This window comes from Drosophila novamexicana, unplaced genomic scaffold, assembly GCF_003285875.2.
Source record: "Drosophila novamexicana strain 15010-1031.04,08,12 unplaced genomic scaffold, DnovRS2.1 tig00000121-arrow-pilon, whole genome shotgun sequence".
Classification (NCBI taxonomy): Eukaryota; Metazoa; Arthropoda; class Insecta; order Diptera; family Drosophilidae; genus Drosophila; species Drosophila novamexicana.
In genome coordinates, this window is record NW_020824773.1 from 2,824,919 (window position 1) to 2,835,067 (window position 10,149).

At 42.7% G+C, this 10,149-nt stretch overlaps 5 protein-coding genes across 7 annotated transcripts; 4 read left to right on the forward strand and 1 right to left on the reverse strand.

The window, feature by feature from the left end:
• Positions 1-10: 10 nt before the first annotated feature.
• On the reverse strand, positions 11-517 carry LOC115757858 (protein CTLA-2-beta). The gene is made up of 2 exons (XM_030698294.1): positions 401-517; positions 11-337 (listed from the first exon to the last, which is right to left on the reverse strand). The coding sequence occupies exons 1-2, from the start codon at positions 437-439 to the stop codon at positions 140-142; spliced, it is 237 nt and encodes a 78-aa protein (XP_030554154.1). The 5' UTR covers positions 440-517; the 3' UTR covers positions 11-139.
• Positions 518-640: 123 nt separating this feature from the next.
• On the forward strand, positions 641-2,165 carry LOC115757856 (facilitated trehalose transporter Tret1-2 homolog). The gene has a single exon (XM_030698292.1). It carries the CDS (start codon positions 738-740, stop codon positions 2,118-2,120), a length of 1,383 nt encoding a protein of 460 aa, XP_030554152.1. The 5' UTR covers positions 641-737; the 3' UTR covers positions 2,121-2,165.
• Positions 2,166-2,496: 331 nt separating this feature from the next.
• On the forward strand, positions 2,497-4,015 carry LOC115757857 (facilitated trehalose transporter Tret1-2 homolog). Its single transcript, XM_030698293.1, has one exon. It carries the CDS (start codon positions 2,636-2,638, stop codon positions 3,959-3,961), a length of 1,326 nt encoding a protein of 441 aa, XP_030554153.1. The 5' UTR covers positions 2,497-2,635; the 3' UTR covers positions 3,962-4,015.
• A 527-nt stretch (positions 4,016-4,542) lies between these two features.
• On the forward strand, positions 4,543-7,306 carry LOC115757830 (facilitated trehalose transporter Tret1-2 homolog). 2 transcript variants are annotated; one of them, XM_030698256.1, is made up of 2 exons: positions 4,543-5,062; positions 5,162-7,306. In XM_030698256.1, exon 2 carries the CDS (start codon positions 5,965-5,967, stop codon positions 7,288-7,290), a length of 1,326 nt encoding a protein of 441 aa, XP_030554116.1. In that variant the 5' UTR covers positions 4,543-5,062; positions 5,162-5,964; the 3' UTR covers positions 7,291-7,306. The 2 variants fall into 2 exon arrangements, with proteins under 2 accessions (XP_030554116.1, XP_030554117.1); XM_030698257.1 differs by having other exon boundaries at positions 4,543-4,736; positions 4,815-7,306.
• Positions 7,307-8,094: 788 nt separating this feature from the next.
• Positions 8,095-10,082, forward strand: LOC115757829 (facilitated trehalose transporter Tret1-2 homolog). 2 transcript variants are annotated; one of them, XM_030698255.1, is made up of 3 exons: positions 8,438-8,506; positions 8,572-9,482; positions 9,766-10,081. In XM_030698255.1, the coding sequence occupies exon 2, from the start codon at positions 8,627-8,629 to the stop codon at positions 9,443-9,445; it is 819 nt and encodes a 272-aa protein (XP_030554115.1). In that variant the 5' UTR covers positions 8,438-8,506; positions 8,572-8,626; the 3' UTR covers positions 9,446-9,482; positions 9,766-10,081. The 2 variants fall into 2 exon arrangements, with proteins under 2 accessions (XP_030554114.1, XP_030554115.1); XM_030698254.1 differs by having other exon boundaries at positions 8,095-9,482; positions 9,766-10,082.
• The last annotated feature ends 67 nt before the right edge of the window (positions 10,083-10,149 follow it).

Sequence of the window (10,149 nt, forward strand, 5' to 3'; positions counted from 1 at the left end):
TAAAAAGCAGTTGCAGTTTACAGCTGTTTATTTTGTATAAGGTAAGTAAAATGTACATAAAAGAATAAGTTCATGATTATAAAATATGTCTTTTGTTCATTTAAACGTTAGATTCATGAGATTTTTTAAATGCATCCAGTTACTTGGATGGCCTTGAGCCACACCTATTTGCGTACTCATCCGGAGTAAAGTCCGACATGTTGTTAATGCCCATTTTCCATGTTACCTCGCCGCTTTCAAATTTCTTGTTGTGTTCTTCTACTTTTGCTTTAGCTTTTTCGTAAAGGGATCGACGCATTTGCTCTTCATCTCCGTCGTAATTCTTTTTGTGGGTAGCCTGGTATAAAAAGAGGCGTCAAGTAGGCTATTGCGTTTTGCGTGTTTTGTTTACAAACATTACCTTGAACTGGGCCCACTCCTCGTCAGTTACTAGCGACATGTTTGCAGCTTTGATTTTAAGGGTATACTGGTCGTATGACGATGCAATACAGTTTAATTTTGATGATACATTCAATTTACGATGACTCACATACAAATATGTATATATAATACGACACAAAGAAAACAATGCAATATCAAAACAATGCTGCCAGTCTCACGTGAAGTTGGCTGCGCGTAATCTATAAGCATGTGGCAGCACTGTTCGAGCTACAAATCGAGCTCGAGCTTTGGTGAATATAGATTTAAAAATTGAAAAGGTGGTTATGCATTTGTTGTTTCCAATTTTAACTTAAATTATGTCCAGTTTCTGGGACAGACCCTTTGCCCAAAATCAATATATAGCTGCATTTTTTGCATCACTCGGCGCACTAAGTGCAGGAGCCACGGTGGGTTGGTCAGCGCCGGCACAGTACGACGTTACGCAGAAAGAAATATATGGCTTTGCAGTGAGTCTTAGTGAATACGCCTGGGTATGCGCTATGTCCAGTTTGGGCTCCAGCTTTATGGCAATGCCAGCAGGACCATTGGCCAATTGTATGGGCCGCAAGCTAATTACGTTGTTGATGGTGCCACCATTTTTGGCAGGATGGGCAATTTTAATATTATCGAAAAATCTGTATATGCTAATGGCAGGGCGCTTCTTGCAAGGATTCTGCGGTGGTTGCTATTTTATAACGATACCCATGTACTGTTCAGAAGTTGCCCAAGTGGAAGTAAAAGGATACCTTGGCAATTTCTTTATGATCTTCTTTGTGCTGGGCATCGTTTACGCATATGTAATGGGATCATTTGTTGACTTTCGTTATTTGAATTACGGTTGCGCCATATTGCCAGCAATATTTCTGCTGACCTTCATCTGGATGCCGGAGTCGCCAGTGTATTATTTGCTCAAGAATAGGAAGGAGAAGGCGTTACGATCGCTTCGCTGGTTGCGCGGAAACAGTTTTAATGCTTTTCTGGAAATTGATCGCATGGAGCAGGATATTTTAACAATGCGGCAGGACTATGCAAATACCTGCCAAACATTACGACAAAAGGCGACATTAAAGGGATTATTTATTTGCATCGCACTTATGTTTTTCCAGCACTTTTGTGGCAGCAAGGCTATCATCACCTATGCCGCATTCATTCTCATTGAAGCGGACGTGGGCTCCCAAGTGAATGTCGAACTGTCCACTATTTTTGTGGGTGTAGCATTTTTCCTGTCAACCATATTTTCGCTGCTCGAGTGTGCTGGTCGTCGTCCGTTGTTGATTTGGTCTGTGTTCTTAGTCATACTCAATTGTGCACTGCACGCAATGTACTTCAATCTTAAGGCTAACAACGTGGACTATTTGCATTCCCTGACCTGGCTGCCCCTGTCCAGCATGTGCTGCTTCACATTCTTCTTTGGCTTGGGGCTGGGCGTGCTGCCGTTTGTCATAATAAGGGATCTGTTTAGGCTGCATTCTGAAGTTGTTGGCTCTGGCATTGTGTGGACCATTGCTCATTTTTTTGGTTTTCTCAGCACCAAAAGTTTTTCCATAACACTGGAGGCCTGGGGCATGGCAATATCCTTTTGGTCTTTTGTAGCTATTTCCTGTTTGTCCTTGCTGTTTGTGTTCTTCTTTGTGCCCGAGACTAGGGGCAAGACAAATGAGGAAATTCAGAGTATATTGGATTCTAAGACTGTACAATAAATATATGTTCTGCTCAGAATCGATTTGTGTTTTAATTTTTTGATATATGTAGATGCTAAATGCCAAAATAATCGAAACATGAGTTCTTAATGCGAGTGAGACTCATGAGATCTTGCGCTACATTAGCATTGCGTCATTGAGCAAAAAATTACTCAATACTCGACTCCCACTCTCAGCAGTCTCAGCAGTCTCTCTGGTCACTCATGGGGCTCACCTGCATTAAAAATTCTTGTTTCGCTTATTTGAGCAATTGCAGCATCTGTATATTGTATGGTTGGGGGTTCCATCACCAAATTTCGAGCATCATATTGACTTTTATTTCTATGCCATTTTTACCTGGGCCCGACATTTTCGAATTTATCCAATACCACAACTGGTATGGTATGCCTAGTAGAGTGTAAAATTTGTTAGTATTTTGGTTTTTTCATAGGGAATTGTCTTTCAGATTAGTCTATTTATTTTAAAATTGTCTTGGTTTTAAGACAGAAGTTAAAAACTGTATATCCTGTACTAGAATGGGCGTCATTAAGCAGTTTTTGGCCGGCCTGGCTGCGGCCTTCGGTGCCTTTTGTTTGGGCGCCTCAATTGGCTGGTCCGGGCCCATGGAGCAGCCGGTAACATCGGGTGCTGCCTACAAGTTTGGGACCAGCAGTGATGAATGGAGTTGGATTAGTTCAATGTTAAACTTTGGAGCCGCCTGCATGTGCGTGCCCGTTGGCATATTGATTGGTGCATTTGGACGCCGTCTAATCATGTTGATAATCACGATTCCATATTTTCTTGGCTGGGGCTGTATTATTGGAGCGCAAAAAACCTTCATGCTATATATTGGCCGATTCGTTGTGGGCGCCTGCGGTGGCGCCTTTTGTGTTATGGCGCCCGTCTACACCACAGAAATAGCAGAGATCCGATTGCGGGGCGTTATGGGCTGCTTTTTCCAGCTGCTTATCGTGCATGGCATTCTTTATGGTTTTATTGTGGGCGCCTATTGTGAGCCATTCCTCGTCAACGTATTGTGCGGAATCTTGCCACTTGTGTTCCTGGTATTGTTCTTCTGGATGCCCGAATCGCCCGTCTTTCTGTTGCAGAAGGGCAAAACGGAGCAGGCGGAAAAGGCATTGAAGTGGCTGCGTGGAGGCGATGCGGATGTAAGCGGCGATATGGCCACCATGGCCGCCGACAGTAAGAAGGAGAAGGCCACGTTTGTCCAGGCACTGTCGAAAAAGGTGACCTGGAAGGGACTCGGCATCGCCATGACATTGATGCTGCTGCAACAGTTTACGGGCATCAATGCGATACTGTTCTATGTGAACGCCATCTTCGAGAAGGCGGGCACCGGCCTCTCGCCGAACACCTGCTCGATTCTGGTGGGCGTTGTTCAAGTATTCGCCACAATTGTGGCCATTCTGCTTGTGGAACGGGCCGGCAGGAAGCTCTTGCTGCTCGTGTCGGCAATTGTGATGGGCGTCACCACTTTGGTGATGGGCGTGTACTTTCAGTGGCTTAAGGACAGTAATGTTGGCTGGCTACCCATACTGGCAATATGCTTGTTTATGGTCGGTTTCTCGCTGGGATTCGGTCCGGTGCCATGGGTGGTTATGGCCGAGCTGTTTGCGGAGGATGTGAAGCCCGTTTGCGGCGCAATTGTGGGCACCAGCAGTTGGTTGTTTGCCTTTGCTGTCACCAAATTATTTCCGCTCGTCCTAGATCAATTCGGTCCGGTAGTTACTTTTTGGGTATTTACAGTATTCTCAATTTTGGCTTGTATTTTTGTTGCTTTCTTTGTCCCGGAAACGAAGGGCAAAACTATCGATGAGATTCAAGGTATTCTTGGCGCATAATTGGCCAAAAAAAAACCAATACATGTATCCCGCTGTCTTGAAATAAATATATACAAAAGTAATCTATCTATAGCTTAAACACGAGAGTTGTATCTGGTAACTTTCTTTTTTAGTATAGTCTGGCTTACACGTACCTTACACGATCTCGAACTTGGCCTACCCCTCAAAGTATATGTATATTGATCAAGGAAAAGTGTCTCTCAGTTCTGATGCCTTTATCATAAAATATGTTTACGGTCGTCTCCAAAGAATTTTAGGTTACTTGTATGAGCAATTTTTTTGTATCTTGCCCAAGTTAATTGTAGTAATTCATATTTTTTATATATATTTTTTCTATTTACTTTTATTTAAAGTTAATTATATATTGTTAACATCGGTTGACAGTATCAATAAGGTATCATATCAATGATCATTTCCAATATGCGGCAAAATTCGGTTTTGAAGTTTCACAATTGGTTTATTCGAATTTTGAAAAAACCAATTCCTTTAGGGGTCTTTCTGAGAATAGTGTCATTGACTCTGCTGTCAAGTTATTGTTTTACTGTTCTACTCTAACCATCCGCTCGGTCAGTATTAAGTGCTCAGTTGTGAAAAGTTTGTTTGACTATAGAAGTGTCCGTGCTCTATTTGTTTTTTTGTTTTTTTAGTAAATTGTAGAAATGTGCAAATTTTAAAATATGTGAAAAAATGTGAAAATGTGAAGTCCTCTTTGCTGTTGGGCCCACTGAGAAGGAGAAGGGGAACCTGAGAAGGTCCTTGCTGCATTTTGTATGTGGTATGAATGTCGGCGCCTTTCCATTTTGTGAATAGATTCTAGATTATTGGGGGCCGACGATGCAATGGATGTTTCCAGATAGGTGCCTCTTCTAATGGAGGTCCTTACTGTCTGCGGATCCGCTTAAGATCCCTCTGCGCTTTAGCTTGCTGAGGAGAGGGTCCTTAGCATGCATACCTGACAATGAGGTCCTTACTGATTTTGGGCCCACTGAGGAGGACCCTACCGGAGCTGGATCCGCTGAGAGGGCGGAAATGAATGCAGGAAAACACGCAAAACCTTTTGGAATACTGATTGGTGCATTTTTCTATATTGACGCCCAAAAAGTATGTATGATGCTTATTGGAAAATCGTCATGGATGCCTTTCGCTGGGCATTTATTGGTAGCATTTATGCAATTGGGTATTGTGGTCTGCTATTTGCAGTTTCTGTTTGTTAATGGAATAATTTCTACATAAATATGGGTATCTTAATCAACTAGAACGGTCAGCCCGATGCGTACATAATAATTGTTGATTATGCCTTATTCAGCATTCATTTGAGGAAAGCTTGCCACAATTGTGTTTATTGAACGGTTTGTATGCAAAATGCGTATTAAATGTGCTGGAATACAGAACCTGGTCAGTAAGGGATCTTAAACATTTATATGTATACATACGTGGTCCGTTTGAAGCAGTGGATGTTTAATTTAATTTTTATTCATAAAATATTTCTTCAAATTTGTACATATTTTAAGGAGGCAATGGGGCATATACATATATTTTTTAACGTATATATATATATGCAAAGCATTTGCCACCAAGAGCTCAAATTAACATAACAGAGCATAGCATAACATAACATAACATAACATAACATAACATAACATAATAACATAACATAACATAATAACATAACATAACATAACATAACATAACATAACAGCAGCAGCTTAACAAGGCGCTAAAGTGCGAAGTCATGCATATGTGCTGTAAACCATATTTGCTTACATTACATTAACCGCGATAATAGTGAATCGATAGATTTTCTTATCGAATTTAAATGCCGTTGGAATTTAATGGATATTTTTCGCGCTATTTGTGTTTACAATTTTGAATCTAGCACTTTTGAATGAAATACTTTTGACAGTTGAAATGAAAAGCCATTCTAGCTTTATTTTAGAAACGTGAAGCCTTATAGCATATACATTTAAAATATATATATTCAAAAATCAAAATACTGTTAAGAAATGGGACACCTAAAGCAATATTTCGCCGGTTTGGTGGCAGCCTTCGGTGCCTTCTGCTTGGGCACTTCCCTTGGCTGGTCGGGTCCCGTGGGAAACTCGGTACTCTCGGGTGAAGCATTTAAGTTTGCGCCCAGCCTGGATGAATGGAGTTGGGCTGCCTCGCTCTTTACACTGGGCGCCGCGTGTGTGTGCATACCCGTTGGAATATTGACATTTCGATTTGGACGGAAATTGATAATGCTGTTGCTGATGTTGCCCTGTCTACTGGGCTGGGTCTGCATCATTGGAGCACAACGTCCGTTCATGCTATTAATTGGACGTTTTATATTGGGCGCTTCCATTGGCAGCTTCTGCCTAACGGTGCCCATATACACGACAGAGATAGCCGAGGTCGAGACACGCGGCGTAATGGGCTGTTTTTTTCAACTAATGTTTGCGCTTGGAATACTTTTTAGTTTCGTGGTTGGCAGTTTATGCAAGGTATTTTTACTTAACATACTGTGCGGCGTCTTTCCGGCCATATTTTTTTTGACATTCATGTGGATGCCCGAATCGCCGGTATTTCTGGCGCAGAAGGGCAAAACGGAGCAGGCCGAAAAGGCATTGAAATGGCTGCGTGGAAAAGATTCGGATATTGGCGCTGACTTGGCTGCAATGGAGGCCGATAGCAAAAAGGAGAAGACCAATATATTTAAATCATTGTCGCGCAAGGTCACAATCAAGGGCTTATGCATTACAATCACGCTGTTGCTGTTCCAACAATTCTCCGGCATTAATGGCATTTGCTTTTATGTGGCCACCATTTTCGAGGAGGCCGGCACTGGCATGTCACCGGCGATCTCTACCATCTTAATTGGCGTGGTCGGAGTTGTTGCATTGATACCGGCCATCCTATTTGTCGATATGGCCGGGCGCCGCATATTTCTGATTGTATCTGGCATATTAATGTTCCTCACCACCTTCATAATGGGCGCCTACTTCAAGTGGCTAATGGAGAAAAAGGTCGGCTGGCTGCCCATGGCCGCTATTTGTATATTCGTCTTTGGGCTCTCGATGGGCTTTGGCCCGGTGCCGTGGCTTATAATGGCCGAGATGTTTGCAGAGGATGTCAAGCCCATTTGTGGCGCCATCGTGGCCACCTGTAGTTGGTTATTTGCCTTTTGTGTCACCAAAGTATTTCCATTATGCTTGCAAGATCTCGGTCCGTCAACGACATTTTGGGGATTCTGTGTCATTTCGTTTTTAGCGATTATTTTTGTCATCTTCGTTGTGCCGGAGACCAAGGGCAAGAGCTTAGATGAAATCCAACAGCTGCTCAAAGGCTAAGTAGATCCAAGGTATTCAGTCGGCTATGAGGTATCTGAATTTATATATTCGACTGATCAGCTATGTGAGAGTATATGTATATATATCAAATTGACAGTACAGATATGTATCAATATACCATTACCATTAAACAACTCCTATTGCAGAACAATTTAATAAGCTTTAACAAGCTTTCTTAACCCATTTTACAGATCTTTAAATTTATTTACATTACATATTTTTTGTATATATGATTTATTTATAGGACATCTTACTCTCCTCCTGCTTCCACAAAACTAGAGAAATTTAAATCAAGAGTTACCTGCCCTGCTCCATTTGGAGAGGTATTCCTCCTTGGGATGCACACCCTCTGAAAGTTGTAATGCCGTGTAGGAATGGTCGCAGTGTACTCTTGGTATATGGCCCATTCCATTTTTGGAGTCGGGTGCAACCGACTATGCAATACACTTTTTTGATAGTGGAACTCCAGTTTGACCAGGATTAAAGAAAATAACATTCACATATTCATGTAGAGATGGATATCTCCTAGTCGGACATTCTCGACTATTGTACACATCAGCTTGGCATGGCCGTCGGGTGCTACCGACTGCGCGATACTCTAATTATGTGGTATCAACTTTTCGATTTAGATTTTTTTTTGCAATTTGTGGTGGCAGAAGTGGGCGTGGCCCAATCATTACTCTATAAACCTTTAGCTAGTGTATACTTAATTCGAGAGGTTACAATTCCACGCGAAACTTTCGCAAGCAATTCCAGATCGAGCAGCCTCATTCTATTCGGGGTTTTCGTTCATAAATTAAATATTAAATAAAATAAATATCACGACATGGGTATCCTCAAGCAATATCTGGCTGGTCTCTCGGCATCCTTTGGTGGCTTTTGCTTGGGCAGCTCGGAGGGCTGGTCGGGTCCCGTCCAGCATTCGATCCTGGCCGGCACCGCATACAAATTTACGCCCACCCTAGATGATTTCACCTGGACCGCCTCGCTGTTCCATCTGGGCGCCGCCAGCATGTGTATGCCCTCCGGAGTGCTGATAGCTGCATTTGGACGCAAATTGGTTATGCTGCTGCTGGCCGTGCCATTCTTCTTGGGATGGGCATGCATTTTATTTGCCCAACATGTGTGTATGCTGTTCATCGGACGCTTCGTTTTGGGTGCCTGCAGTGGGGCGTACAGCGTCGCCGCGCCCATTTACACAACGGAGATAGCCGAGGTGAAGAGCCGCGGCATTATGGGATTCTTTTTCCAATTGATGATCGTAAACGGAACACTCTTTAGCTTTATAGCCGGTAGCTATTGTTCAGTAGAAACCTTCAACATATTGTGCAGCGTCATGTCAATCGTTTTATTTGTGCTATTAATCTGGGTACCCGAATCGCCCGTATATCTGGTGCAGCAGCGACGGCCCGACAAGGCGCAGAGGGTCCTCCGGGGGCTGCGTGGCGCCGATGCCGATCTAAGCGCAGACATGGCCATCCTTATCGCAGATAACCAAAAGAAGAAGGTCACCTGCGGGCAGGCATTCTCGCGCAAGACCACAATCAGGGGCATCTTCATATCCGTAACGCTGATGGTGTTCCAGGAGTTCACGGGCATCTGTGCCATCACCTTCTATGTGGCCAGTGTATTCGAGGAAGCCGGCACTGGGATTCCCACAGGAATCTGCACCATTATTATTGGCGCTGTTAGCGTCATATCGACGATTCCCGCAACTATGTACATCGATCGACTTGGTCGCAAAATGCTGCTGATATTCTCTGGTGTCTTGATGGGCATCACAACCCTAGTATTGGGCTTCTATTATATGGGCATGAAGGATTTGAGTGTCGGCTGGGTGGCTGTGACATCCGTTTGCGTATACGAGGTTGGCTACTCCGTGGGCTATGGCCCGGTGCCGTGGCTGGTTATGGCCGAGCTCTTCGCGGAGGATGTGAAGCCCATTTGTGGCGCCATCGTGGCCACCTTTACTTGGTTATTTGCTTTTGCTGTCACCAAATTGTTTCCGGTATGCGTGCTAGAGTTCGGCTCGGCGATCACGTTTTGGGGATTCGCTGTCATTTCATTTGTATCGTGTATTTTTGTCATTTTCTGTGTGCCGGAGACGAAGGGCAAGAGCTTGGATGAAATCCAACAGTTGCTCAAAGGCAAATAAACGAGCAATATTTTATATGACAGTTGGATAAAGAAAGGTATATAAAATTTAGATAATATTCGGGTAGGGATCAATCAAATGAATTTGTGTGTTATCCTATTTTCTAAATGCTTTCTATTTGAGAACCATTCGAAAATATCTTTGTACATGAGACAAAATATTATTGGATTGGATCGACGAAACATTGTCCGTCTGTGCGTATCTTTTCGACAAAACTTTGTTTTTATGTGAAGTTGGGCGGAATACAATTCACGTCTTCATGTATTTCCGCCGTACATTTTTGTATAAAAATGAGTCGTTATCCTTTTTTTTTTTAATAGGTATCTTTATGCAATATTTAGTACGGTCTGCCAAGAATACTTTGCTGGAAGGACGGAACACCTGGTCGTTGAATCTTGGCGCCTCTGTCATGTGTATACGCCCTGGAGTACGATTTGTTATTTATTGGATGAACGTGAACTAGCTGGGCGAGGAACTTGGCTGTAGATTCTCCACCAGAAGAAAATTTTAATATTTACCACCATAATATTAAACTGAGAAGAAAAACAACACCGAAATCTGCTTTATAATCTGGTTGACATCCCATTGTGTATTTAATAAGGAATAATCCGAAAAGAAATCCGAAGATCCTTGTTTTTATATATTAAATAATCGTTTGCTTATTTGCATATAAATAATTTCTTTCTTACACTCCAAACTCAAGC

Coding starts and splice junctions, on each gene's coding strand:
- LOC115757830 (XM_030698256.1), top strand. CDS start 5,965: ATGGGACACCTAAAGCAATATTTCGCCGGTTTGGTGGCAGCCTTCGGT.
- LOC115757829 (XM_030698254.1), top strand. CDS start 8,117: ATGGGTATCCTCAAGCAATATCTGGCTGGTCTCTCGGCATCCTTTGGT.
- LOC115757857 (XM_030698293.1), top strand. CDS start 2,636: ATGGGCGTCATTAAGCAGTTTTTGGCCGGCCTGGCTGCGGCCTTCGGT.
- LOC115757858 (XM_030698294.1), bottom strand. CDS start 439: ATGTCGCTAGTAACTGACGAGGAGTGGGCCCAGTTCAAG. Junction 338..400: donor AGGAGTGGGCCCAGTTCAAG/GTAATGTTTGTA, acceptor TTTTTATACCAG/GCTACCCACAAAAAGAATTA.
- LOC115757856 (XM_030698292.1), top strand. CDS start 738: ATGTCCAGTTTCTGGGACAGACCCTTTGCCCAAAATCAATATATAGCT.